Source organism: Colletotrichum truncatum (genome assembly GCF_014235925.2).
Source record: "Colletotrichum truncatum strain CMES1059 chromosome Unknown Contig_0002, whole genome shotgun sequence".
NCBI classification, from domain to species: domain Eukaryota; kingdom Fungi; phylum Ascomycota; class Sordariomycetes; order Glomerellales; family Glomerellaceae; genus Colletotrichum; species Colletotrichum truncatum.
Window position 1 is genome coordinate 4,374,321 of NW_027222399.1, and position 27,787 is coordinate 4,402,107.

At 48.0% G+C, this 27,787-nt stretch overlaps 11 protein-coding genes across 11 annotated transcripts; 5 read left to right on the top strand and 6 right to left on the bottom strand.

Moving 5' to 3' along the window:
* Positions 1-100: 100 nt before the first annotated feature.
* On the bottom strand, positions 101-2,195 carry CTRU02_204134 (modin; the record flags this gene model as incomplete). Its single annotated transcript, XM_036728227.1, has 2 exons — positions 101-1,020; positions 1,079-2,195. 2 exons carry the CDS (start codon positions 2,193-2,195, stop codon positions 101-103), a joined length of 2,037 nt encoding a protein of 678 aa, XP_036579936.1.
* A 1,388-nt stretch (positions 2,196-3,583) lies between these two features.
* On the bottom strand, positions 3,584-5,735 carry CTRU02_204135 (choline dehydrogenase; the record flags this gene model as incomplete). Its single annotated transcript, XM_070204333.1, has 7 exons — positions 3,584-4,299; positions 4,358-4,444; positions 4,503-4,716; positions 4,787-5,031; positions 5,066-5,213; positions 5,275-5,501; positions 5,699-5,735. The coding sequence occupies 7 exons, from the start codon at positions 5,733-5,735 to the stop codon at positions 3,584-3,586; spliced, it is 1,674 nt and encodes a 557-aa protein (XP_070062096.1).
* An 887-nt stretch (positions 5,736-6,622) lies between these two features.
* Positions 6,623-8,164, bottom strand: CTRU02_204136 (allantoinase; the record flags this gene model as incomplete). The annotated part of the gene is made up of 1 exon (XM_036728229.1): positions 6,623-8,164. The coding sequence occupies one exon, from the start codon at positions 8,162-8,164 to the stop codon at positions 6,623-6,625; it is 1,542 nt and encodes a 513-aa protein (XP_036579938.1).
* A 3,072-nt stretch (positions 8,165-11,236) lies between these two features.
* CTRU02_204137 (C6 finger domain-containing protein) lies at positions 11,237-12,973 on the top strand (the record flags this gene model as incomplete). The annotated part of the gene is made up of 4 exons (XM_036728230.1): positions 11,237-11,297; positions 11,388-11,887; positions 12,010-12,138; positions 12,221-12,973. The coding sequence occupies 4 exons, from the start codon at positions 11,237-11,239 to the stop codon at positions 12,971-12,973; spliced, it is 1,443 nt and encodes a 480-aa protein (XP_036579939.1).
* Positions 12,974-13,230: 257 nt separating this feature from the next.
* On the top strand, positions 13,231-13,398 carry CTRU02_204138 (uncharacterized protein; the record flags this gene model as incomplete). The annotated part of the gene is made up of 1 exon (XM_036728231.1): positions 13,231-13,398. One exon carries the CDS (start codon positions 13,231-13,233, stop codon positions 13,396-13,398), a length of 168 nt encoding a protein of 55 aa, XP_036579940.1.
* Positions 13,399-13,506: 108 nt separating this feature from the next.
* On the bottom strand, positions 13,507-14,634 carry CTRU02_204139 (DUF636 domain protein; the record flags this gene model as incomplete). The annotated part of the gene is made up of 1 exon (XM_036728232.1): positions 13,507-14,634. One exon carries the CDS (start codon positions 14,632-14,634, stop codon positions 13,507-13,509), a length of 1,128 nt encoding a protein of 375 aa, XP_036579941.1.
* A 1,454-nt stretch (positions 14,635-16,088) lies between these two features.
* Positions 16,089-17,534, top strand: CTRU02_204140 (FAD binding domain-containing protein; the record flags this gene model as incomplete). Its single annotated transcript, XM_036728233.1, has 1 exon — positions 16,089-17,534. One exon carries the CDS (start codon positions 16,089-16,091, stop codon positions 17,532-17,534), a length of 1,446 nt encoding a protein of 481 aa, XP_036579942.1.
* Positions 17,535-19,475: 1,941 nt separating this feature from the next.
* CTRU02_204141 (uncharacterized protein) lies at positions 19,476-20,018 on the bottom strand (the record flags this gene model as incomplete). The annotated part of the gene is made up of 1 exon (XM_036728234.1): positions 19,476-20,018. One exon carries the CDS (start codon positions 20,016-20,018, stop codon positions 19,476-19,478), a length of 543 nt encoding a protein of 180 aa, XP_036579943.1.
* Positions 20,019-20,636: 618 nt separating this feature from the next.
* CTRU02_204142 (paxu protein) lies at positions 20,637-21,506 on the bottom strand (the record flags this gene model as incomplete). Its single annotated transcript, XM_036728235.1, has 1 exon — positions 20,637-21,506. The coding sequence occupies one exon, from the start codon at positions 21,504-21,506 to the stop codon at positions 20,637-20,639; it is 870 nt and encodes a 289-aa protein (XP_036579944.1).
* A 1,051-nt stretch (positions 21,507-22,557) lies between these two features.
* CTRU02_204143 (thioesterase family protein) lies at positions 22,558-23,584 on the top strand (the record flags this gene model as incomplete). The annotated part of the gene is made up of 2 exons (XM_036728236.2): positions 22,558-22,672; positions 22,728-23,584. The coding sequence occupies 2 exons, from the start codon at positions 22,558-22,560 to the stop codon at positions 23,582-23,584; spliced, it is 972 nt and encodes a 323-aa protein (XP_036579945.2).
* Positions 23,585-24,940: 1,356 nt separating this feature from the next.
* CTRU02_204144 (uncharacterized protein) lies at positions 24,941-27,733 on the top strand (the record flags this gene model as incomplete). The annotated part of the gene is made up of 7 exons (XM_070204334.1): positions 24,941-25,037; positions 25,424-25,680; positions 25,781-25,994; positions 26,050-26,516; positions 26,569-27,053; positions 27,111-27,462; positions 27,518-27,733. 7 exons carry the CDS (start codon positions 24,941-24,943, stop codon positions 27,731-27,733), a joined length of 2,088 nt encoding a protein of 695 aa, XP_070062097.1.
* Positions 27,734-27,787: the final 54 nt, after the last annotated feature.

Below are 27,787 nucleotides of genomic sequence, written 5' to 3' on the forward strand. Positions count from 1 at the left end.
TAACACGTTACAACATTAGATTGATTTCTAAACTTTTCAGTCTTACGCTATCATTAACATATATCATAGGATACCTCATTATCATAAGTGACTTGCGTGCCTAGGTGATGTAAACAGGCATTCGACTGCCGAATATGTCACTCTTCTCCACCTGGATGTCCTTTCCATGGAAGTCGTGCAGGAGAAGCCAACAAATCATACGGAAAACAAGCATGCACCAGATATCACTAATCTGCTGCTCCTGGTCTTTCGGCAGAAGTTCCATAGAGGCTTCTGACGCGATAGACCTGGCACCGCGTTCCCGACGAAGCCTTTCTTGCTTCAGCTGGCGGCACACAATGTCAATCACTTTCTTCCGTACAGAAAAGAGATATATCTCGACCAAAACCATGTGTCTCTCGCTTGAAGATGATGAGTCTAGCGTTTGTAGCAGAGAAGTGTCCTTTTGGGTTTCTGCTTTTTCTTCGTCCGTCTTATGGGTAGGTGATGCGCCAGGTACGGTCAAATCTTGCTTCCCACGTTTGCCAACATCATCTGACGTTCCAGCACCTACTTTGGGCTCGCTTTCATAGTCGTTTAGAATGCGTAAAACCTCTTCAAAATGCACACGGAGGACATTCTGGACCAGGGTAAGCCGGCTCGGATCCTGAAGGTGCTCGTCACACTGCGAGATGGCAGAGTGAAGAGCAATGACAAGATCGTTGGAGTATATCCTCTCCTCATCGTTTTGAGTACGCGCCATGATCCCTTGATGCCTCTTGAAACCTTTCAGTTCCTCAAACTTGCTCTCAATCCTTTCTGCTTCTCTGTTGATAATGTATATGCATGATTGTGGAATTCCGGTAAACATATTGTCGGTCGTCGAAGCTTCCTTCATCCGATGTGTGAAGTCGCTCAAAAACGTGCGCAACGAGAAGGACTTTCGGTCCCAGTACCAAATTGTTGGGTTCGGAAGCATTCGAAACGCGGTGCCAGGAATCTGGAGAACAACACCGATCATGCCGAGAAGCTCGAAAGCAACTGGAGATGTGTTAGTCGCGGCAATCAAAGCTTTTGATGATCTGAAGTAAGTGCTTACTAGGGAAGATATGAGCGTGCCGGGTTTCAGGGCTAGGCTTGCGGAAGGAATTGACCGTGTTGGTGTTGCAGCCAATGACAACAAGCGTCTCTGCAATTGCTGACATGCTTCCCAACTGAAGAGTACCAATATCTTTTGGCTCATCGGCATACTTGTAGTTGTCATTGCCATGTTGACGAAAGATTGTGGGACAGTATCCAAAGCAAAGCTCTTTGACGCTATTATGAGGGATCAGGCGGTTCTCCTGGAACCAAGTTGGTCCTGTTTTCTGGAACGTGAACACAAGTCCAAGGTCGTCGACGTCATATCCAGTGATCATGAAGCCGTTACCTTGGGCGCGGTAGCGGTCCTCGTTCCGGTTGAATTCCTTCCAGTAGATCCCCAACATGGCCGCGATTTCCACGAGATGCGAAATGGTCGTTGTGGCGTAGGGCTTCTTCATGTTTTCCGGCATACTATCCCAAGACTTCTTCTTCCTCTGGATGCCAACGGAAAGTGTATGCGTGACTGGACTGCTGGATGGGGTCGGATGGCAAGGTGTTTGCTCCTGCCACTGGGGTGTATGGCCGAAATACTCGTTATCCTGCCAAGTTCGTGACTCATTCTCCATACGTTGGATTGCCATCAGCAGTCCCAGCCAGTTTGCGAGCTCGTTGTCGGCGGTGTGGATAGCTTGGCGGGTATTTCCAGCGCGCAGGTTTTCATCCATTTGGTTGTACTCAGCCTGGTCCCACGTGTATGTTCCCTGGTAACTCTCTGTCGTCCCAACCATGTACGTGATTTCTTTCTTGTCATGTTTCCCTAGAGGCCCTCTCTCGTTTGTCGGCCTTGCGACGAAGATGACGGGAGTTTCAAACTCGACTTCGAAACGGAACTCATACCACTTGAAAATGCGACGAGTGAATTTCGCCCAATCTCCAATGACTTTGGGGGTGCACGACGAATAACCTGTTGCCGATGCGTAGTACTGCTGCAATGCTTGGAAAATCGCGATGACAAAGGCCAGGACAGAAATGACCAAGGCCACAATGGCCACGAACAGCTCAGCATCGTTGTCCTTTCCACCACCGTCCCCGCCGCTGTCCGCCCCCGTTGAGTTGGCTGAGTTAGAGGACATAACAGCCACGGTCCTGACTGATCAAGGTATCGTCAATTAGATGGTTCAACTTGGTTTCAGAAAAGTCCGTTAGATGGTGATGTTGCTGTAGTTGTCTTGCCGTCCTGGAAAGAAAACTGTAATTGGGCATGCCACTTGCGGCTGGAAAAATGAAAAGAAGGTAGATTCTGACGAGGCTCTCTGTATCTTCACCTGGGGACTACCAACGAGAAATACTAACTCGGCTAGGCAGCTACAAAACGGCTTGTGTACCCGCCGGTGGCTGGCTGGTCATCTACAGCCCCCTGTAGACTGAAGTACCCTAGTTGATCCAGAGTGACCAGGGGTCCCACTGAGCTGTTCTGTAAGATGCAAGTCTGGGCCCTCGTACCTAGTGCTGCTATCTAGTTTCAACCGTTGTTGCGAAGAATGCTCAACTATTCTTTTAACACTGGTAGTTTGACTGGGTAGCTCCAGCATCGCTTGGTGACTAGCGGAGCCACCAAAGAGTTCTGCCGGTCGGGACGGAAAAGTCTGCAAGTTGGTGCTGCGTGAACCCTTCTCGGTGCTGATGCGGGGACAACGCACAAAGGGTGTCATTCCTGCAGCCTAATGGAAATAGTGGTGTCAACATCAGCACTTGCAGATAGGTATATTAACTAATGGCTGGATGTGTGGCACGGCAGCGCACCTTTTGCAGGGATCTGAATCCTTCAGCGATTGGCTCTCAATTGTAGACCCCAATTGGCCCGATGCGCACACTTCTGCATTTCCTTTGTCCCCAAAATTATGCTCACCTGATGCCGCCATTAATAATATTCCACTTCAAGAGTTGCAACATGTAGTGTAAGATGAGCCGCAGCTCAAGGCTGAGCTGGTCTATGGAACCGTAACAAAGAAACTTATGTAGAAGTTTTCGACAGTAGGCGAGACAAAAATGAGCCATGAGAACTGGAACAAATGAGGCTTGTAGTTGTGCATATTGTTGGTTGACAAAGTTTCGTTTTCAGTTGCACCTGTCAGGCTATGTCATCGACCACGCCACCTGACGCTCACTCGAGTTCAAATGGAGCGAGCGCGGCAAGTATCTGGCTTTGTGATTAAGACCTTGGGTGACAAAATATCAACAGGACTTTGTGTAAATAATTGTGGTTGTCCATGTGAGCAACACCATGCAGACTTTTGTTGCTTGCCAAGTTGTACGTACAATTGAGTAAAGAATCCCCTACACGTATTCATCAATTCGTTCCGAAACCTTATGACACGCTAACCAACTTCATTGTATTTGGGTCCTCTTATTTTAACAGCATATGGGTATATCTGCTTGGCCACGCAAGACAGAGCTATCTGTATCGGTGTCATACGAGCCACTCAACTCATGATAATGTCCGCTGCCTGAGCCGATGATGTTAGTAACTTGAGAAGTATAACATATAAAAATGGGAACATACCTTTTCTGCGATAGCATATACGGTTGCTTGAGTATGTGCCGATGGCAAAAGAGGCATAATGCTCGCATCGACAACTCTCAGCCCCTCAACTCCATAAACCCGTAAATCTGGACTCACAACCCCGCCCAAGGTTTTGGGAAGCATGGCGCAGGTACCAGTGTAGTGAAATTCTGTTGAAGTAATTCCCTTGATAAACTTGAGAATGTCCGCATCGCTTTCTGTTTCTTTTCCAGGGAGTGTCTCCACTGCGCCCAAAGCTTGTACAGGCTCAGTGGCCAACAATTTCCTGTTGAATCTCAATGATTCAACGAGAACGTCGCCATCGTAAGGGTGAGAAAAATAGCGCGGATCAATCATGGGTTGTGAGAAGGGATCTGGCGATGTGATAGACACAGTTCCTCTGCTGAGAGGATGCATCAAGATATTTACCACTGAACGGCCTCCATCGACATAGAGTAGCTCCATTGCGGCTGTCGAGCCCTTTTCGTGCATAGATAGAATCTGCTCCACTTGTTTCTCATAGCCATTTTTCACGGTTTGGTCGATTCCTTGGGAGAGGTATTGCGCCGAGTTATTCTTGACAATGGAAAGGAGATTGCTAGCTTCGCTTGCTGTTGTGAAATTGTTGAGTGGAATGAAAGCAAGAGCTTCGGCGATGGTATCGGTCCAGCGGCCTGGAGAAATCGTCAAACACAGCTCCCAGGTCCAATAGGAAATCATCGCAATTTTCACCTTTCCTCTCATTGTAATACAAATCACGTTGCTCAGCATCGAAAGTGGTGTTGTCAAGATCTGAATTTCCGGGAATCTCGGGGTTTACTATAGATGTGGTCAGCATAGCCTAGTTCTAAAAGAGAAGGGAGAAATGGGCGCAAACAAGAGGCCAGAAGTAACCCAAACGGATGGTCTTGGAGGTTCGCGCCAACTCCGGGCAAGTCTACAACGGTCTTGACACCAGCTTTAGACAAAACAGATGCTGGGCCAATTCCAGAAAGCTGCAAAAGTTTAGGCGTATTCAAAGCGCCGGCTGCAATGATGACTTCTTTTCTTGCCAGTACATTCTGTAAAACTGACTCTGGTCCAGTAGAAAACTGTTTCATGTTCTATTAGTCGGAACGTCTCAAGAGGTATACAAATTCAGGCTGGCTTCTGTCTATTTACCTCAACGCCTTTGGCAGTCATTTTTCCCGATTCATTTTCCAAAATGATTCTGGTTACATAATGCCCAGCAACGATGTCCAAGTTTGGTCTGTCGAAGATGTAATCATAGTAGGAGGTTCTTGCACTTGATCTCGACTGATTACGGGGATCAATTGAGTGTGTCGTGAGGTATGCTCCTAGAGGGTTGCATCCTTGGTCTACAGGCGAGCTCACACCGAGGCCATGCATGGCATTCAGGAAATTTGCTTCATAATATGACTTAGAATCTAATATTGTAGCATAATGAAGGGGATAACATACTGTTATTAGGATGCGACCAAGCCAAGTAGCTTGATTTGACGGGGCCATCATAACCATGACAAGACGGTTCATGCGTGAGTCCATACAATAAGGCATGATCCGGTGGTGCAGCTGTAAAGGACTCGCTCTATTCTCAACAATTAGCTAGACAATTCAAAGTAGGGCATTGCAGCAAGACAATACTCTACCTTTTTGAAATAAGGCAGTATGCCGTCAAACCCCCAACCTGGGTTTCCAAAGGCTTCCCACGCATCATAGTTGGAGGGCATGCCCCTATCGAATATCATTGCATTAACTGTGCTGCTTCCGCCGATCGCATGGCCTTGAGTAAGATTGACTGTCTGCCCCTGGAGATATCTTTGGGGAACTGTGGTCAAATTCCAGTCGTACCGAGTGCCCGGAGAAAACCCAGATGCCCCGGGGTAGAACCGAGGGATCATGACCGCGGCTTCATAATTATCCCTGTAAAAGTAAGCCAACTTTCTCAAAAAAAGAAAACACGCGAGGAATAAAATCGTACGGCATTCCCGCTTCAACGACAAGAACACTATCTACACGTAACAAAAGACTGGTCAGTAACTGGTTCAAATAGCAACTTCAACCGCAGCTTACTGGCTGTACTTGCAGACAGTCTGGAAGCGACCGTCATACCGGCTGTACCGCCTCCTACGATGATGTAGTCATAAGAGCTCTTAAAGCCGGCGACTGCACTCGCCGGGACAACGCTTGCTATTGCCAGTATAAGTTGAAGGAATTTAGAGGTCACCATATTGCATAGGTTAAATCACAATTAGTTCTAAGAAAGCCTTGAATGCCACTGGGAGGAGTAAGAAGATGTCTTTCGCGAAACATTGTTTCGTAAGCTTGACATCTTTAAAGCAAACCTAACCAGTGAGGGTCGGAACACGCGGGATGAACCACTAGAGGCCTGGGTTACGTTTACAGCGACCCCAGAAAACCTTAACATATTGCGTCCAGGTACTCTGACCCAGCCTGCCATAGTATGACCGCCGACGGATATTCTAGAGGCCAATAGATATGCACTACAACCCTGGCACATAATCGAGTAATATCATTTTGGGATCCCAAGTATCCACTCACGCCGTCCACAAGTACCCGTATCCACACCGCAACGATGTGGTGTATCTTATTTATCACGTTGGAAGGCATAACACCTTAGTAAGAAGTCGTATGCTAGGTAGACTGTAGAAATGCCAAATGGGATGCACTATGTCAGGTCACTCATAGTTCTCTATGCACTCCCTAGAGATCGATCCCAAGGAACACCTTCACCCAAGAGGACTTTTTTCCTAGGAGTAGATTTCTCAACTGATCTGAATGTCATTAAGAGCTGCCAAATAAAGTTTGTCATCTATTGAGCTACTGAATGTGACTGTAAACTCAAAAATGTAGAAACTTTATATCTAGCCGATGGCCATTCCATCGCTAGTTTGATACACCAAGTCCGGTTTGCAGATATCACCAACTCCCAATGTGATGGTGTATTCGTAACACGCTTCCTACCCCTGCCGTAATCTACACCATCCGCACAGCTTGTCGGCGCCTAGGTTCCAGAATTGTTCTTCCAACGGGTCCCTGCTCCTCATCGAATCCTGTCTTGCGATCAAAGATTTTCTTGCCACGCAACCAAGTCTCGTCGACAGCACCTTTGAGCGTCTTTCCATCGAAGGGAGACACCTCATTCCGGAAGTACATGGTCTCGGGGTTGACTTGGAAGGTAGCTGCGTCGTCAAAAACGACCACATCTCCATCGAATCCGACGCCGAGGTTGCCCTTTTCTTGCTCCAGGCCAACTTGGCGTGCTGTGTTGGTGCTTGTCCAGCGTACAATATCCTCAATAGTGACGCCCTTTTCCTTTGCGTCCGTCCATAGGATAGATAGCCCCAATCCCAAGCTGCTGACGCCACCCCAGGCACTAAAGAAGTCGCCATCACTACCCTTATGACTGTGAGGTGCAATAGGGAATGATTCCGGGATGAGTTTGAGATCAGGTGTGCAAGGGGAATGATCCGAGACGACCGTTTTGATGACACCTTCGCCGTTATCTCTCGAGAGTTCGTCCCAAAGCAATGCCTGGTTGGCAAGATCACGAGCAGGAGGAGCTGACTTATAGCGCGTGTCTCCCTCGGGTACCTCCTCGGCGGCAAGACTGAGATAGTGGAAACAGGTTTCAGCAGTGATGCGAACACCACGGGCCCGCGCTTCGCGAAGCAGCGGAATGCCCTCGGCGGCCGAAAGATGGACGATGTGCATATCCAAGTCAGGGGCGATGTGGGCCTTCGATAGGATCTGGCTGATGGCGTAAGTTTCCAAGGTGGGAGGCCGAGAATCTAGGTAGGTCTGGTAGCTGGTCAATGGCCCAGTGTACGGTGCGCCTGAGCCAATCATAGTCATATTCGGGGGCACCATCTCGGCATGGAACATGACGGTGGTCGGCGAGCCGGAAAGAGCGTGCAGAGCCGCCTCAATGTCGTCGGGTCCAATGGCAGGGAACTCGTCCACGCCACTCTCGATCAGGAACCCCTTGAAGGAACGGACACCAGCGTCTACAAGTGGCTTGAGATGCTCCGTGTTGTTTGGGATAAGGCCTCCGTGAAAGCCCACATCAACCCAGCATTGTCCATCAGCTGCTCTAACCTTGGCTAGGAGATTCTCGACCGTGGTGGTTGGAGGAAGTGCATTCAGGGGCATGTCAATCAAAGTTGTGACACCACCAGATGCTGCAGCCCTCGACCCAGTCCAGAAACCTTCCCATTCGGTACGGCCAGGTTCGTTCAGATGCACGTGAGCATCCACCAGGCCTGGCAGGAGCAGCTTAGGAGAGTAGTCCGCATATGCTGTTCCTGGTGGGAAGTCGGAAGAAGGTCGAACAGAGTTGTCAACGGAAATAATCTTTCCTGTAGTTGTATTGACTACCAGTGTTGCTTCAGTCAACATGCCATCCACAACGGCACGTGTAGACGCGAACACGGTGATGTCTGAAGAGGAGGCATTTTGGACAAAGGCGTTGGCTACCGCAGCAAGTAAAGCCACGCTTGAGAAGCGAAGAGAAACCATTTTGACAAGTGTAAAGATGAAATCGAGCGCACAAAGTCCTTGGGAGTGGCTCTGTGGAACGAATATACAGCTGAGTCCACGAAGAAGCAGGCAGGTCTTTATGCTCAGGCGCGGTGCCCCCGTGGAACCAAGCCATATGTCAGTGATGTTGATGAGGGGAACCAATCACACGACATCAGTATTGCCCCTCAGTAGAAGTTTGTTAGCTGCCTTGAAATCTTTGCAATGCCTTGCGGAAGTTGAGTAGCATTCAGCAGCGGTACCCGTAACTCGAAGTCACCTGCTATTCGCTCAATACATCTGTAATTCATGCGTCTTTCCTAATCTCAGCTCCTCAGCCTCCTGGGTATTGCTGTCGATCACCATCGCTCTGATCATGGAATAACGGCCCAAGTTTCCCGCGCGGGGCGGGATTTCAAGTGTGTACCGTAGTTAAGTTTATCCTCTTGGAAAAGCTTCAGTGGAGGAGGTGACATGACTCCCTGATCCGCTTGCTGGCTTGGCATGACACATCAGTTTCGGTTACATAGTCAGTATGTGTACAATGGTAGAAGGGCAGACGACCTCGACCATTCCCCAATTGCTGTGTCCAGGTCCAAGTGCTAAGCATTCAGAAATGACAGGGTTTTACGGGGGGAAAAAGGAATGCAAAAACTGTCTATTACCCACTGCCAAGAACGACCACCTGCTCCTTTATCGGTCAACTCCCGTACCAGTTGCAGTAGTGCCTTGTTATTTCCGAAGGGATAGGGAGCGGAAACCGATCTAAGTCAGCAAAGAATCAACTCCCCGCATGATCGCCTCCCGCATCGCCCCAGCTGGGGACGAAACTTCCCAATGGTGGATGCGGGATTTTGACTACCATTCGATTGAATTAGGCAAGTAATCCCTATTGTTAAATCCATGTAAAATACTTCAAGGCTGCCAGGGAATCTATTTGACGTACATGAAGCCTAAAACTTCCTTTCGGACTTGGCGTTAATAACTTGTTGGCCGCCAATACGTAGGTGTCATCCTCGACGACTATTGCGAGTCAACTAGGCCTAGGCGCGTTGCTCCATCGCGAGGCGAGCTTCAACGGGAAAACCACTGACGACAGGGAAGGGATAGCACAAGACCAAGTTTGTATAGGTGGCACCTAGTATTTTGACAGTTGTTAAAGGAAAAAAGTTTAAGAATAGTTTTGGGGCACTAATAATAACCAGTCTAAATATTGCTGACAAAATTTGGATCGGCTCACTAGAGTTAGATGTAGTACTAGGTAAGTAGCGGAAACGATCTTACAGACCTTCGCCGCATCAGAGTTTTACAAACTCCCTGTGCATGCCTTGTCTTTGAGAATTATCCATAAAAAGGGCGCAAGAAGGTCCCGCCTCATGAACAAGTCCCCAACGCTTTCACCTCGTTAAACTCTTAAAGACCGAGCGTTTCCCCCCCCCCCCCCCTGGTGCTGATTGTTTTGCTCTGACTCCCGATTTCCGATTCGATGTCGGTGAATTCCGATGCCGGCCGTCGGCCACTGTTTATGTTGTTTTTGAGCCGCCGGGCATTTTGTGGTACTAATTATGTAACGATCGCCCTTCTCCAGGCAGATTAAGGTATTTTAGAAAGGAGTAAAGTTTATTTTCAGCGACACCTACATACCCCTACATCCCTGAATGCACCTGCCGGTGGGCGTTTCCTGTGGGACACTTTCTATCTTGGTAGTGGGCGTACAATGCCCCGTCTCTTCTGCGTTGTAGTGTGGCTTGGCGAAAACACAAATCCGCGGAAAACAATGGCATCAGGGGTGTGGTAGTTCCCTTAGGGCTAAGGCATAGAAGCATTTCAGGCCTGCCTGCCAAGGAGAAACTTTACAGGCCATAGATGCTAGCCACGGAAGAGCTTACGTTTTTGTGACTCTCGGCCGACTCCTAAATGCCCATATTCGCGCAGCTGTCGTGATGCTAAGAGGTACTTGTCATCTATCAAAACAGTCTGTAACACATCCCACTTACTAGGTGAGCTTGCATCGGCAATAATTTATGCACGATCTGATCGATAGACTGCTAATATCTCAGATATGCGTGTAGATCCACAGCATGTCAGCAGCGTACATATACTTCATTAGCCCACTGTATATCTCGTGGATCGCTCTGCGGCAGGGCAACGATAATAGATACATGCCTTTACTTAAATGAGAATAACATAATTTCCTTGCGACACTTTTTTAATCAAGTTCGAAGTAAGGCTCGTCAACGTGTTTGCCATACTGCAATGCAAATCGGTCCAGGTTGCATTGATCCAATGAGGAGCAAAAAGGAGTACATGTTGTAAAACTTCCGTAATAGTCTAATTAGACACATCCCATACGACACGTTCACAACTTCGAATATCTATTGTTTTTGATAGCTTGTTATGTGGTGCCATGCATCTTGGCTGCACCTGCAGACCTGTACTGATGCCTGATTATTCCAAGGCACTACGTAATCAACGAACGGGAAGCCGGTAGAAATTGAATAACCCCAATTCCAACCTTGTCATTGGTTGCTGCACAGCTGAGTCAGCTGATTAAGATTCCTCTATGTTTCAGTTGGCTGACAAAGGCTTGATTGGTTCCCGCGCGCGTATGAATACTCCAACTAATTACGACAGCTTGCATGTCGATACTTCCAGCGCTTGGTTTATTAGTCAGAATCTGTCAGAATAAGGCAGGTGGTTCGCGCCGTTCCATTTCAAAACAAACATATAATGACATCGGTAGAAATTTACATAACAGCAGATAAGACTAAATTTGTTTCCTAGTCTTGGGTAATAATAACACCACAGAATACAGAATATCCTAATCTAAGTGTTGCTGAATAAGGTATGATGTTTTGAATGCTTTTTCTTTTCTCTGGTATTAAATGTCGTGCTCTGGTGATGTGAGAAGTGTGAAATTTAATGTGGACGGAGACGTGGTATTGTTTGTTTTATTTGCTTGACAGACAATCAGCTTCCGTTTCTGACAAGCGCCCAGGATTCAGCCCATAGCCCTCTATTATAGGCTCATACGGCAATCTATTTCTAGTCTACGTTCTCTAAACTCACGTCATGGGACGCCCTCCTAGCAGCGGGTACTGTCATACTTGCCGGCAAAGACGTATCAAATGCGGTAAGTCTATATGGCCGCTACATGATCTTTAGTCATACATTACCTACTTTGTCAAAGATAAGTCGATGCTTACAATATTTTGCTACCCAGATCGGGCTAGGCCATCATGCGAACGGTGTCTAAAGTCGGGCTACAAGTGCAAAGGTTACGACAACCCCCTGCGAATGCAAAATCTGACAATCGGCGCGCAGCCTGACGGCGGGAAAAGCCTGGTTCGAGTGCCCACGGAGTCGACAGAAACGATGATTCTGCCGGAGATCCCGGTTGAGCTTCCCTTGACTGCATTTCGTGACCGCATGGCATTTACGTATCTCCTTGCCAACTATCGATGGGCCCCCTTCTGGAAGCCACTACTACGCATTGCCATACTGGAGGGAAACGAACCGGATGCAGTCAAGTTTCATTATATGGGGTGCCTCGCTACTGCTCTTGCGTACATGGGCCATCATGTTAATGAGCCTAAAATGATATCTGACGGATACGAATTGAATGGGAAAATCCTCCACGCACTTCAGTCAGCTCTCTCAGCGAAGTCAAAATCGGACATCGCACCCTGGGCTTTTACGATCCTGGTTTTGTGCCTCTACCAGGTCAGTCGCTTCCTTTGGAACTAGTCCCTATCACAGGCATCATCATCCACTGCCATAACTGCACGCACACTATGTGTGTCAGCACGCATAATTGATATCGTAAACGCTAACGCTTAAAGCAGTACGCTGTAGAGAATAAGACAGAGCTTCCGCACTATCGCGGAATTATCAGGGTTATCGAGTACTGTGGACCCGAATACTTCCAGCATGAGCCCCTTTTGACCTACTACCGTCAAATTAGGTCGCAACATGTGAGTATTTTGTACCAGAAAGACAAAATGATGTATGAGTTTGATTTTGAACGCTAACCTTGTCCTCCCTCCGGCAATCAAGTCTTGTAATTCTTTCAATCACAACGAACCATCTTTTTTCGAAAAGGAAAACTGGAAGACAGTCCCTTTCAAATATAGTAAAAAGACGGCATACGACTTTCTCACAGACGTATTCATCGACTTACCTGGGCTGAGTGCTTCGCTTGTTCGCTCAGCGATGCCCATGAGCGCAGATCAAAAGGCTGAACTTGAGATGAAAACGGAGGGTCTTATCTCACGCCTGAAAAAATGGAGGCATCAGTGGGAGGTTGACAATCCAAAAGTCGCAACTGAAGTCTGGCTGCCGTTGACATCTGAAGAAGTGTCACCACCTTGGCTGAACAATCTGCTGTCCAGGCCACTAGAAGTCCGAACAGCAGAACACGCAGCTCATTTGCTAGTATATAACGCGGGGGTTATATATCTCATGCAAATCCTGGTCGCTTTGCGTACAGGAGTTCATCAACCACAACCTTTCCCGGCTGAAATGGACCCCTCAGTCGCGAAGCCAGCAGATGACCCGTTATACATGCCAAACGAGTTGAAATATCCGTGGCAGCCATCGATTGAAGCCCTGAGGCTTATGCGTCTAGCACCCAAGCTCCTTTCGATTAGAGAGAGTACCACAATGATTGCGGCGTCGCCTATCGGTATCATCTACAACTCTCTGGTTCGCAACGACACTCTCAGCCGGCTCTTTCTATCCACAATTGCCCGCCCCAAAGAGTACGATATCATCAGATCAGAACTTTCGGCATTTTCCATACCCCAATAAGGAAAGCCATGAAAGGGAGCGTACTGTATAGTACCTTGGTTTAACCAGCAAAAGCAAATATTTCCTACGCACACAACAAGTAATAGGTGTAAATCTGGATTAGTAGTTCGGTAGCAACAAAACTATGTCCTTCCAAGAATAAAGAGAACAAACATGTGATGTTCAACTCTCTCTTGTTTCCTCTGGCGTCTCCGACGTTAGCCTTTAACACGTCCCTGCTGTCAAAAGACGTGTAATCGCACAGAAGCCAAAAGGAAATGCGCCGAGGGGGAATCGAACCCCCGGCTCCCCGACGCTGCTTGATGGCAACGGAGAATTTTACCACTAAACCATCGGCGCTGATGATTATGGAACATGAGTTCCACTTGATGCTCGTCACCAAGCGAGGAGAAACCTATGGAGCGCTAACTCATTTTGGTGGGTAAGGATTTGCAAGGATCATCTGCCTGTACTCTAAAGGCCAACCGCTTCGCTACCTGTCCCCGTAATACACAAAACCATGGCTAGATACCTCACTTTCTTCCTGGATGCCTTTACTGATTCCTTGTAGATGCTCCTCTGGTTGCCTCAGCCCATTCCGCCTGACGCTTCTTTGCCGAATCCGCAAGGGCTTCCCGCCATCCTCCAGCTGCATCCTGCGCCCAGCCGACTTTATCAAGACGCCAATCCAGCAGACTCTCGGCACGAGCTCCATCTGGATGATCCAACAAGCCGACTGCAATATCAACCATGTCCGGCCGGTCGTGTACTGCATAGAACACGCTGGCGGAGCACCTAGAGCAGAAGTATCTCTCAACGTCAGGTGAGCTATTGTACACAGCCAGAGTGCCCAGACGAGGATCCTTTTCCTTGGAAGTCACGGCATCCTTGAGGGCACTGACACTTCTTGGGAATTGGGAAGCGCCTGGCTTCTCATGACCGCCAAACTCGACGTGGCTCAGAGGAGCAAAAGTCCAGGCGAGTAGGTCAGCTCCGAAACTCATTCTGCAGGAGTCGCAGCATTCGAGGCTTCCTCTGTACTTCAACGTCTTGGTGTTGATAAACGAGCGACCAAGGTCCTCGTCGGGAACGGACCTGAGATCAGCAGCACTCCGCAGTGAGAGTTGCACGCCCTTGCAATGACACCACAAAGGCGTGACGTCAGGGGATGGCCCAGCATTGAGTTCCTCTGCGGATAGTGCCTTTGGACCGGGCCAGTTTGATGGAAGTTGCTCGCCTTCTCCACGTCCCTCCCTCCACCGCTGAACAGGCTTGCCCTCTTCGGATTCGGGCAGCCAGACTGAAGCACCGCCATCAATAGTGTCTCCGATGAATATGTGGGTAGCGTATTCAACCAGCCCTGGTATGTTTTGTAATGCTCCGGTAACCACCCAGGCAGCATTCCCAGTGGTATCGCCGCGACAGAAAATTTGCGATGAACATACTTCGCAAGAGAATAGTTCAAGATTCTTGTTAAATGAGTAAGCTTTGAGAGCAGAAAGATCCTCGTCTGGCGATGGCCACGTTGTGCACGAGGTGTAGAGGGCACCGGAGGTATGGCGGCAAGAATTGCAGTGGCAGCATGCGGCTTTGAGAGGCAGGGCAGACTTTGAGATCGAGGCCGTAAACTTGTGCTTCTTGCAGAGGCACTGGGCCGTAATTGTGATGCTGTCTTCTTCCATAAATGTGAGTACTCCAAAGGTTGCCTATGGATGGTGTTGTGGGAATGAAGTCGGCAGGACACAATTGCGTGCGGGGGTTGTTTATGACTTCTGTAGGCAGAAGGGCGTGAATTGCAACCTGGGGTAGACGGGCTGGCTTACGTCAGTGGCGTCATTTTACGCAAAAGAACCCATTCCGGGAAGAATGATCCATGTGAGAATAACGGATCATCGAGTAATATGGAGGAAAGTTACTCCTTGTGATACGTGGATTTTATATATCGAATGGTAGTTTTATAGCTGGTCGCGGTCACTGCAAGGCGTCTCCGCATTTAGCATGTACAGCGGGTGGAGGCTGCTGTGTTGTTAATGACCGCCTGTAGATGCACTAACAAAGCCGCATGTAAGCTTGGCAACTAAAAAAGACTGCTGTGCAAAGCCTCTTTCATAACTTTCGTTTAATTGTAAGATGGAGATTTGAAGTATATCAGATATTAGATAAACTGTTAATTAGAGATTTGTTTCTGGAAATCGTTTTTTTTAATGAGGCTGTTCCGATCTAGTCTGTCAGGCTCTCGCTATGAGACGCTATAATCCCGAGGAATATAAGCTTAAAGTAACAATAGGTCCCTTGTACAAAACGTCGCAGTAGTACAGGTGGGTTTCCGCGGCTTGTAGAGCAATCCGCGACATTACATTGAGGCATAATGATCAGTGAGAAATAAGGTACGAGACAGCCAGCTCTTTCGGGTCTGTAGAAATGCCAACAGTTTAGCGTTGTAGGTGTTAAAGTAACCAGAAGCTCTCGCGACAAATGAATGCTGCTTATCTTTGTGGTTAGGCAATCTTATTGAATTGCTGATAATTACCTCGTTGTTCGTTTTGAGCGAGAAATAGAAAAGGGCTGTCTGTCGCAAAGATTGGGGCAGCCTGTTGGTACCTCGTAAATCATGCTGTACTCAATGCTGTCAGTGGTAGTGAATTAGCTGATTTGTGCCAATCTTCAACTGTATTTCAACAATACATCTCGGTGGAGGTAGCAGTGAATTTGGTAACCTCGATAAAAAGAAAACTGCGGCTTACTAGCTAAAACCATAAATACAGTTCAAATGAAATAGCAATCTTAGCTCGACATCCATAAAAGGGGGTTCAACTCTGTTCACCAGGTTTGCCAGGGTTGAGAAGGCATCTGACATCAACAGCAATTTGTACAGTTATGCGCACACACACCTAACACACCACTAAACGGCCCTTTAGTCATCCACCAACTGAAGCAGTGCCTACGCGCTGTACGCCAATAAGGGCGGCTTCATTGCTCCAAAGTGGGTCAAATCGAACTTCTGACAGTACCCGTTACACAACTCTGCACTCCAACCCAACAACCTTCTCTTCCCCTGCGGTCGAGGGAAAAATAGCCCTGCAGAGTCACATTCGGCAAATGCTAGGTCGCCTCCCAGAAACAAATCAAAAAAATCATGGACGACCACAACGCCTCAGTAAGACGCATCTCCGAGGTTGTCAAAGAGTTTCATTCCCGCCGGGAGCCGTTCCGCATCTTCCATGGGTCCACCAGCAGCACGCGGCCCGCCCACGGCCAGCGCGTCATCGACATCAGCGAGTTGCGCCATGTCCTGCACATTGACGCCGACGCCGCAGTCGCCATTGTCGAGCCAAATGTGCCCATGGACCAGCTTGTCGCCGCGACTTACCGCTGCGGGATGATCCCACCCGTGGTGATGGAGTTTCCAGGCATCACTGTTGGCGGCGGGTTTGCTGGCTCGGCCGGAGAAAGCAGCTCATTTCGTTACGGTTACTTTGATGAGACGGTACAGTCGGTTGAGATAATTCTGGCCAATGGCGAGGTAGTTAATGCGTCAAAAACTGAGAATGCCGACCTCTTTAAGGGTGCTGCTGGAGGCTTAGGGACGCTCGGCATCGTTACGAAACTGGAGCTGCGACTGCTAAAGGCAAAATCATATGTGAAAGTCACCTACCATCCTTACTCAACCATACCGGATGCAATAGCTGCAATCCAGCGAGAGACAAATCTGGCTCACAACGATTATGTTGAAGGCCTTGTCTTTTCACGCACGAGTGCCGCCGTCGTCACCGGGCAGTTGACCGACGACTTGCCTAACAAATACCGGCCACAAACCTTCAGTAAATCCAAAGATCCTTGGTTTTATCTCCATGCCCGGAAACGAATTGCAAATGCTGTGCCGACCCCAGACTTTGTGCCATTGCAAGACTATCTCTTTCGATATGACCGTGGTGCCTTCTGGATGGGTGAACTAGCCTTCAAATACTTCGGTCTCGTTCCCTTCAACCGGCTCACCCGGCGGATCGTGAACCGTTTAATGGACACACGGACACTATACAAAGCCGGTCTCGGTGGAGGCAGTAGAATGACGTTCAGATACCTGGTTCACGACTTATCATTGCCGTACACAACTGTACAGAACTTCATCGACTACGTGGCTGACAATCTGGAGATTTGGCCGCTGTGGCTCTGTCCTTTACGAGCCATTGAAGCCCCCAGTTTTCACCCTTGTACAACCGAACCAGGCGGGGAAACACCACAACCTATGCTCAACGTAGGGGTTTGGGGTCTCTCGTCCAAGAAGATCGATCGGTTCATGCGCCAGAATCGGGATCTGGAAGCAAAGTTAATGGAACTCGGTGGGCGGAAAGTGCTCTATTCGCACGCATATTATACAGAGAAGGAATTCTGGGATATGTACGACAAGGATTGGTATACTCAACTTCGAGGGCGGTACAGTGCAACAAGCTTACCGGATGTGTACGATAAAGTCAAGGTTGATGTGAGCAAAGAAAGAGAGAGGAGGTCAATACGCGACAAAATGGCTGTGACATGGCCCTTTGCTGGTCTCATTGGTGTTTGGTCGGCGATTCGGAAGTGAGAGGATGGGCACTTGTATCATTAAAGAGGCGAAGTAGGGGCTACCTAGCGACACAGCATGCAACATTTGGGGGAACTTGAATTGCTGGAATTATAATCATCATGGGAAAGCGTCATATGCACTGGGCGTCCATTTTGCAGTTGTTTAATTATTCAATTCAGAATAGCGACTTGTATTCGTCGTCAGTTAGACGATGTTTCTAATAGTATGTGATGTTGACTTCATAACCAGACAACAGTGTGATACTGCATAATGTCTATATACTTTACACTTGATCTATTTGTCCTAGGATCCAACATATGTTTTCTTACTTCCTATTTTCATGTCTCATGCTTGTGTTCTCACTTGCCGAGCTCTTATCATGCTGCTTCCACGCATTTAGCTTCCTACGCCCTAGGAACGTCTTAGCCGCAGCCGCCACGGCGCGATAATGTGAGATCAGGTGCCTTGTATGTTGACAAAGTGTTTGGCCCGTTAATATACATTCTGATTTATGGACCTACAGACCAGCTGTACAAGTCTACGGTTCGACTTTTGACACAGATGATTAGCCGCAATTCGGACTCTCATGAACGGCTCGTAACCTTGCTTCCGTTGTTAACACTCTATCCCCCGATGTCGAGTCTCTCCCCATAGCCTTGTGAAAATCCTCATTCCATCCGCAGTTAATAGTTAGTCTCATAACCATGAGCCAGCCTAAGTTGGCTTGCAATTTTAGCTCACAAATGAGCTTCTCTCGCAAGCCCGGCTACTTTAAGAAATCGATCAATTCAACGTGAAGAACGAAGAGCTGGTATGGCGTGGGTCTGTATCATTCCGGTATGTCGAGGTTTGTGTCTGACCGCGGGTTTATCATCCACCTCAGCAGCACCCACATCAGATAGCAAGCAGCAAGTGATGTAAAGTCATTGCTCTTATGTCGAACGTTGTAGATCATACGAGCAGCCCATTGCGATAGCATCGAGGATCGTTCATATTCAGCTTTATCAAAGATGGTCCCAACACTGTAGTCAAGACCCGTCACGGCGTCGACTGGCACCTCAGTCACAATAAGAGCTTTGGCCTCGTGATATGTAACCAAAATTGAGTCCTTTACAGAAGAGGAATCAGGCAAAGGGTTCAAAGATAGCATCACTCATATAGGGATAAACAAGCTGTCGACTTGGTAGTTTTGCACACCTGAAGGATAGTGATTTGTTCGAATGCCACTGGAAGAGGGGGGGTTACCGAAGTGCCAGATGTTGGCGCTGACACTAACGTAACTTGCCATTGTTATTCTTGAGTTTTGATTAAGTCTTGTTGATTCTTGAGCTTCTGTCGAAGTTAAACGGTAACTACGTTGCTGGGTAGTCTCTATCACTGATTTTGCAGACTGATATGTGCTTGTGTTTTCAAGTTGTCTGGTAGTTGCAGTCGCCCCTTCCGGTCCCGTAATAGCGTCGGATGACGATCGAAGATTAGAGCCAGAATGATTCATCCCGGGAGGTTGGTTCTGACCCAGCAAGGCTTGACGACCCGAACGAGCTTTTCAAGGGCTCTTCACTTTGACCTCGTAACTTTGCAGACATTTTGTCTCTAACCATTTAGCAGTCGGTGACAATATAATCTCTACAAGATGAACTGGTCGCTTACAACCCGGCATGCCTATTGCTTCTCCATCAGGTGCCGAGACAAGATGCTCAAGGTCTGTACCAATTCTAATGGCCGAGAGTATCCGGGTAGCGTCCTCGTCAGTACCCGCACGGAAAGCATTGAAAATCTGTTCAAGCTTTTCATTCCTGTTTCTAAGTCTGTTTGCCTCTGCTCTTATGTTGCTGCGGGAAAAGTCGTATTCACAGTGTTCACCACGTAACGTACACGTAGAGCAAATCGGCCGCTGGCCATCGCACGAATGCAACAAAAAAGATATTGACTGCTGCCTCGCATGCAAATCCTAGAGGTCTAAACATTCACAGCTGGCCCATTCTCTCCGTACACAGGATCCTTTGTGAACCAACCCAGCTTGCTAATACTCTCCACCTTGCTCTCTTCCCCTTTCTTGCCATAGCACATATCCCAATGACATCCCTTTGGGTAACTTCCCACCATCTCGAAGTTCCCTTCAATGTCCTCCAGTAAACGATGGGCGACCCCCGCGGGAACTACAACAACGTCCCCCTTTTCAACGAGGGGCTCGACGCGTCCCTCGTTGTCTTCGCCTCCAAAACAGAGCTTCGCGCGGCCGTTGCTGATGCAAAGCACTTCATGCGACGTGCTGTGGAAATGAGAAGTACTATACATGGTATACCTCCATTGTGGTTCGACGACATCAATGTAAGATAGGTGTGACTCGATGCTTGATGCGCTTGGGGATCGAAAGGCCGAGTGGTATATCATCAGCGGCTTGTTCTGGATGCTTGTATTTGGCAACAAGCCATGTGCGGGAATCAGGTGTTTTGACACGCTGAGGGATGAAAGAGGCGCCAGTGAGATTTTCGAGCCCATTATAGCTTAATTTAAAGTCGATGAATTTGCAATGTGGTTTATGTTTGTATAAGGTCCGTTTGTTGATCGTTCTCTGCATATCTAAGCTACCAAATCAATCCATCAGTTATTTGCCCGGCCTCATCGAAATGAAAGAAGCCTGACGTCATAATGAGTAAGGATCAGCAATGTCATCTATTTGTCAAGCTTATCTATTGGTGAACTTTTCTTCTCAACCCAACTTCTTGAAAGGTTTAAGATATACTTCACCTCCCGTATATCCAAGTTAGATTCGTCTAGCGAAGCGAAATGTGCTTACGTAGTCGTGAGACGCGCCGAGCTGGATCGAATACTCTACTATCGGCCCGACGAAGGGCAGAAATAAAATGCCAAGAGAACTCCAGGGAAAAAAAAAAACCCCCCTTTGCGAAATGACCCCAAACCCCCTTACACCGAAAACGAAAGTTCCATATCAATATTCAAAGTAAGCAGAGCAGACCTTTCGTAGGTAAGTGGGTCCGATGCACAAAGACCGACGCGTCCAATCCCTGATTCTCAGGATTTAGCCAAGATGACCTCCATCCCAGCTGCTTACGCTGCCGCAGCTCAACAAAGGCACTCCCAAACCCAAGAGAAGTCTTACGCAACCTCCTTCCAAGATGCCTGAATGGCACCCCAGTACCTCTCAGGAAACATGCGCATGTGGCCGACGTGGTCGCTTCCCTCGAATGTGACGGCGTTGTGCATAAAGCCTTTCTCTTGAGCGATGGCGATGTTCTCCTCGACCTCGTGATACGCGATGATTCTGTCGTCCTTGCTGTAAAGGTACAGCCTCCGCAGAGTCTCTGGCACAAATTCGGTGTCGTTGGCCACTTTGCTGCTGAAAACAGGCGCGGGCTCCGAACCAACCATCAGTTGGTAGCCGCGATGTACCGCTAGCAAGAAGCCCACGATGGTCTGCGTAACGACGTAAGGGAGCGGGACGAACGGCGCAACTGCCATGGCGGCGGCATTGGCCCAGCGCTTGAGAGTCTCCCAAGTCATGTAGGGGCTGCCGGGTGTCGAATCCCAGACGGCAAGACGGTGCGGCATGGGCTTGTTGTATTTGTCATGGTATGCTTTGAGAGCCGAGGCGTAGTTGATGGCGCCTGTGTTGGACATGCCATGACTGAGGACGGCGTCTTCATCAGGGGCGCCCACGGACTCTGGGGGGTATGCAGCGTCGATGACGAGTCTCATGCTGTCTGCGCGCTGCTCGACGCTCTGAGTGATAGCTTTCAGGATTGGCGAAAGGATAGCGATCTGCTTCGCATGTGGGTAGAGCTTGCGATAGCCGTCTGTATACTTCACGACATGCTTCGGGATGGCATCGCCCCAGCTGTAGATGATTACAACTCTTGGGTGATCTGTTGGTCGTGTTGCGCCTTCTGCCAGTTCCTCGCCGTCGCGGACGAAAATCTGGTCGTTAAGGGCTGTGAAGCCGGGGAAGGGCATCGGTTTTGGTGACATTGTGAGCTTGAGCTTGGTTTGAAGTTAAGAAGAGACGTGGCAATGAGCTGAGCGGAAAAAAAAGGGGGTAAGGGAATTAACCGCAAAACTCTAAATGAAAGACGGTTCAGAAATTGGGTGTGATTGCAGTGTATGTATACATGTATTGAGAGGATTCAATGCGTCGTGTGTTGGCCTTTGAAGAGGTTTACTGAAGAGGTTTTCTGATGACTGATCAGTTTACATCTCGGTGATCGGTGATATCTTGCGGAGCGCCCAGAAAAGAGAAACGGGATTGGGTTTGCGCAATCGCGCCGCTTTGTTGGGGCCGTCGTGGGTCCAATAAACTGTTACAGCTTTGATCGGAACTTCCAATTCGCTCACGAAATCTAAAAGACCCTCCAAAAGGCCCATGTGTGATAAGCTACTACGTGTGAAAAGACATTTTTCTGTGCGGCGAAGCTACCAAATGCGGCGGAAGTTAAACCACTTGGCACACTGGCTTATGTGTGGCTTGGAAGCCCTTATTTGGTGGCTAAAGAAATCCCAGCTCACGCCATCCATATGAAAGTGAGCCACTCTGACAGATTAGATCCACTTGCCGAGGTATAGTTGTTACCAAGAACAACAGAAATAACGAGAAATCCCCCAACAATATCTCATGCTGTCCCGAGTCAGGTGATATTGGACGTGCCGAGGCAGAACGGGAACGGAGTCCGGGGACGCTCAGACCGAGCTCCCAAGCCACTGGGAGACCCCCCCTGAATAGGCGACATTTAACCGTATGCGCCGACCTATCCACTGAAGCCGCGTGTGTTTTGGGGGGGAGCTTCCCCGGATTTCCAGGAGCATGAGATGCATCTCAAGAATAACAACAACTTGATCATTCGTGCTCCATTGTACATCTAGCCTTACCATTTTGCTCCGAATGGTTTACTTGATATCATAGTCTCTTGCTCGGTACTTCTTTTGGCTTTTATCGACCAGGTCGTCACTCCCAGCGCGCCAATCGAGACAGTGGTTCTCTTCCTGTCTTATCGCTTACTTGGCTCTCCAATTGCCGACTTTCATGATGACCTCCACATCAGTCGAGCAACTCTTACCGTTCGCTGAAGCGACAAGAGTAACTAAACTAAATTCGAATGTCTATGGTGCCAAGCTTGCGTCTGCTTGGTGCATTGGTTCAGGTGGGTAGCCGGATGGATTCGTTTATCTCACCTCAGCAAATCTGACGCACCACAGTACCAAATGGCGGCTACGTGGCATCGGTAATTCTGCAGGCTGCATCACTCCATCTCGCAGCTCGCGGTCAACCAGATACAATATCAGCTCACTTCGAGTATGTGAACCGTACAGAAGTCGGCCCCGCGATCTTGGTGGTTGACGAGGTAAAACTCGGGCGAACGCTCTCGACGTTGCACATCACTCTCTATCAGCATGACCTCCAGTCTTCAGAACCTTGGATTGGCTCCAATTCGCGTAAAAATGTTGTGGCTTATCTCACCAACACTTCCATAAGCCTTGAGAAGGGTCTCACGCTCGACAGCGGTTGGGCAATGACACCACCATTGAAACCGGTTAATTTCACCCTCCTTACGCTTGATAATGACCCGCACTGGGTCATGATGGGTCAGAAGACAGCCCGATCAATCTCATTCGCTCGCGCCCATCATAATGTAGAGCATTATGTCCCCCGTGAAGGTGTCCGTCGCGGGATGGCGGACATGTGGCTTCGTCTAAAAGGGGGTCAGAAATTTACGAACGCCGCTCTCGGCTATGTTGCCGACGCGTACCCGACCATTATAGAGGGTTGGAGACCCCGTCGTGATGAAGAACAGACTCCTTTTCGTTCTGACGAGATGTTTTGGTATCCGACGCTTACGTTGAATTTGGACGTGAAGAGGGGTCTGCCTGAAACTGGAGTCGAATGGCTTTTCATTCGAACCATGGCAAAGGTTATTCGAAATGGCAGATTAGACTTGGAAGTTATCGTACTAGATCAAGACCAAAACGTGGTGGCACTCAGTAATCATGTTAATATGGTCCTCTCAGCAGAACGGAACCTGAAGGAGCGAAGCCACGCAAAACAGAAGCTTTGAAGTCTCATAGATGACTGTAATTAATATCAAAACTTGACGCAGCAAGCCTCGTATAAGATGGGCAAACTCAAATGAATATGCCAAGGTCCAGATTGTGTCTGATTTCCTGGATAGAGGATTGAATTGCAACGCAGACTCATTCTTATATTACCCATTCTAGGTCAGATAATTCATACGTGGAACTAAACATGCTCTCAAATGAGCACGCGTGTCAGCAACTGAATGAAGTACTACATTACTGACTATGCTCAGTATGTCTATCGCTTACATCAAACATTGAGCCTAGGCTTACTTTGGTACTCTCGGCTCGGTTCAAGTCCCACCACTGACCCGCAGTTCTGCGTATCGTGCATCTATGAGGCGCAATCAGCCCATTCTGGATCAACCATTGGTTTTCGTCTACGGAAATCCGATATCGGCTCAATGGTCTAGTGGTATGATTCGCCCTTCGGGTGCTTGTGCAACATCACAACCCTTCCGCACAGCGGGAATGGGCGAGGTCTCGGGTTCGATCCCCGATTGAGCCCTCGCATATTGTTTTGATTTTGCCTCTATCAGATTGATAGATTTTTTTCACTTTCCGGCGCTTTCAACTGATCAGCTTGTGCTGTATATAATAAATTTTGGACTATAATCATTTTCTTGTTTTTGTTTCTTCTAATTGAAGAGTTGTTCATGACGGTATTGATTACGTACATACAGCATGGTAGTATGAGACGGGATATCGGGCAGGCTTGCTATGCTAGTGTTCAAACTTCCTCCTATGTGTCACCTATAATCCTCGTTATTAGTGCCATTTATTAAACCCACTTAAGATTGTTCAAGTGTAGAGAAGGACTGTTAATACCTTTGGGTTTCCATCATACACTCCATAATTTAGGTAAGGGCTTAAAAGTGTGGGCCTCCGCCGCGCGTGTCTGAATTGGTGGACCGAGCCGTTGATTAGTATCGTAATTCTTAGAGCAGTTCAGCTGCTTATCAGTCCTCAGTTGATCGCTTTGTAGTTCCCATATATATTCTTTAATGCACTTGTAAATTTCACGGTCTTCGTTGCTAAGTCTCCCCACATCCTCCTACCGTAACAAATTTCACACAAGCCTGTGCAGTTTGCCCACTAGCCTTTGATAACTAACGGACGGTGATATTATCCGGCCCCGGTGGGGGCTTACCCATTATGGCAGTTCGGCGCCGAGACGAGAACCATGTGAAAGCCAAAACCATCGTTTGGCTCCACCACTTCAGCCCAAAGATGATGCAGCTCTTTGGTTTCCTCGTTTCCCACTGTTTCGTGTCTGGCGCCGAACTTAGGGCAGTTTCTTGAATATTATTCATCTCCATCCCTTTAGCATCAAGAATATGCCAGATGATAGTCCTGCCGCCAGTCCGGCCCCCGTCGGGGCCCGCATTCACAAATCCTGCGATGCGTGTAAGACACGAAAAGTTCGCTGCCCCAGTATGTATTCCGCCTAATTACACACATCACAGCTAAAAGATTGGATTTTTTTTTTTTTGTCAAATTCCAGCTGTCTTATAGAAGGAAACGTCAGCTAACGTCATAGGCTCCGGTCCGCCTGGTCCTTGTGCAAACTGTGTGGTACGCTGGAACAAAAGATTTTCATAAAATCATCCACGACTAACATTATTAAACTGAGAAGCGGCGTGAAACAGAATGTCGCTTTAGTGTAAAGAGACTAGCACATAGAAAAAATGGTAAGTCTTTAGTCTTTCCCGATGGTGACTGGGTTTTCTTGATCTCAACGTAGTTCACTCCACTCTAAAACTTTCTTAATTGCTCGATGTAAGAAACAGAGAGATATAACGCGGCTGACTCGAAGTCAGTTGCTGGCCAGCTGTTACCAAAAAACTACGACTCCAGTAGCCGGCAGACTCCCAGCGCTCCCGACGCCAAAGCCGTCCTAGATCTATCAACTTCTGGCCAAAAGAGAAGTTCAAATTCAAAATCACCAGAACCACGATCACCGCCCCACCGCATTCAAGAATTGTACGTCGACCGCGTACTGTTGAAAGCACAGAGGCCAAGAACTTCCAATCATAGAAAGGAAGATGACCTAGTGTTTGTACCGGTAAGTTTGTTTGTGATTTCATCACATCCTGTTGCTAACCTAGTGACAGCGTAGTGGCATTTTCGGTATCCATACCATGCAAACCAGGTGCCCTGAACTCTACTAATCCAAAGTAGGTGGTCGCAACAGCCTGACTTTTTTCTCAGACAGCCGGCTGCTTTCTCTCTCAACACGTCTGCGCAACAACAGAGTCAACGAACTTGTGGGGAGAATATCTACAGTTGTGAACGGGCGACTGAGACGTGATGATTCAAGTGTTCCTCCACGCCGTATGCAACAACCAGATCTCGTTATCGACAGGGCAAAGGCTTCTTTATACACCAGACGTAATATCTCCAGCCGAAAAACAACCTGTTCAACTGAGAAGCTAATTGGTGCCAGTATATTTCGAACGCGTACACTCTCTCTTTCCAATCCTTGACAAAGCATTGTTTGAGGCCACTGTCTCCGGAAAGGACTTCCCTTCTCATCTAAAACTTAGCAAGCCATTGTCGTGTTTGTATTATACAGTGCTCGCTTTAGGCTGTCAATATGCTGGCGGAGGGACTTTCGAGGCAGGTAAAGGGGAATCCTGGAACCTGTTTGCTGTCGCTCTTAGTGGGTTCTCGGACCTTCTGCTCCTCCCAGACTCCCTCACCACGCTCCAGGCCTTAACTCTCATGTCGATATATGGGTTGGGTATATCTGGGGTGGCTGTAGAACCAGTTATCATGTCCGAGGCAACAAGGCGGGCGCAGATGATGTCGAACAGCAACTTAACCGGAAGCGCAGCGCACGCTTACCAAAAGACATTTTGGATCCTCTATTCCATTGAAAAAATCTCAAGTTTCCATTTTGGAAGGAGTTCAGTAAGCATAAGATGATACCGAAAGTTCTGAACAATCATGCTAAATTTAAAAGGGGTTTGTTGATAGCGACATATCATGTCCAATACCTATAGTCCCTGAGGCAAGCTTTGGGAATTTTAACTCATTTTTGCACTTTATCCGGTTTGGACGTCTTCTTTCCCGCGCATATACATCTTTGTTCTCAGTGGGTGTATCGGGAAATTCCAACTCGTACTATCTCGACGTCATAAGACAATTGGCTGAAGAATTAGAGGAGTGGCGATCGTCCTTGCCCGACAGTGGTTTCCAACCAAAGGGGCGTGTTCGCCCTCAGGCTCTTTCGGGCAGCCTCGCAAGATCCATGGCACTTATGATTCACTACCTTTACTACAGCCTTCTTCTCACTTTATCAATGACTTCATTGGTATACTTGGCCAATCCCGAAGATTCAACTGCCTTGATGCAAAAGAGTTCTCATCTGAAAACTGTTTTAAACGCATCTCAAGCTGTTCTGGAATTGACGACCATTATTGACGTGGAACCCTATACAGTGACCTGGTAGGAAGAGCTATTTCTCATTAATCAACAATCGCCCAGCTAACTCTTGTCATCCAGGGTAATTGCCGGAATCCCCATATCGGCTTTATTTGTGATATTCGATATTGTTGTTCACGACCCTCGACAGCCAGGTACAGCTACAAACTTAGCACTCCTCGACATAGGAGCTGGCCATTTTAGCAGGATTGAGTACGCAAGTGGAGGCACCGTTCCAGGGTCTTTAATCGGGGAGTTCGCCAACATTGCACGGGACTATGTGAACGAAGTACAGCTCTCCGAGTTGAAACCCACAACCCTTGCAGGGACTTCACCGAACGTGTCAGACGTGGCACCTATGACAATTGACCCCCCTGGAGACGGAGTAAGGAATATTAAACAGCCTACTTCCATGAACTTGGATCTGTCAGCCGTAAGCTTATTTGACCCCATCCCAAAACCCAATATTAAGTCAAGTTTTGTCACAGGAGATGCCCGAAGACGCTTTAATGACGAATCAAATACCATCGAATTTTCCCGAATTCTCTTTCGAAAATGACCTAAACCAAGATTCTTTAGGAACATTGATGGGCACCGATGTTATGGGCATCTTTAGTTATTTCATTCCCGACCTTGATCCCATGTTCTACCAAGGACTGGCAGATAATTATTTTCCAGAAGGGGGGTCTGCTAGATTAAACTAGAGATAAAGCGTAAAAACTAGAGAATTTATCTCCTACGTGATTGTTTGAATACAA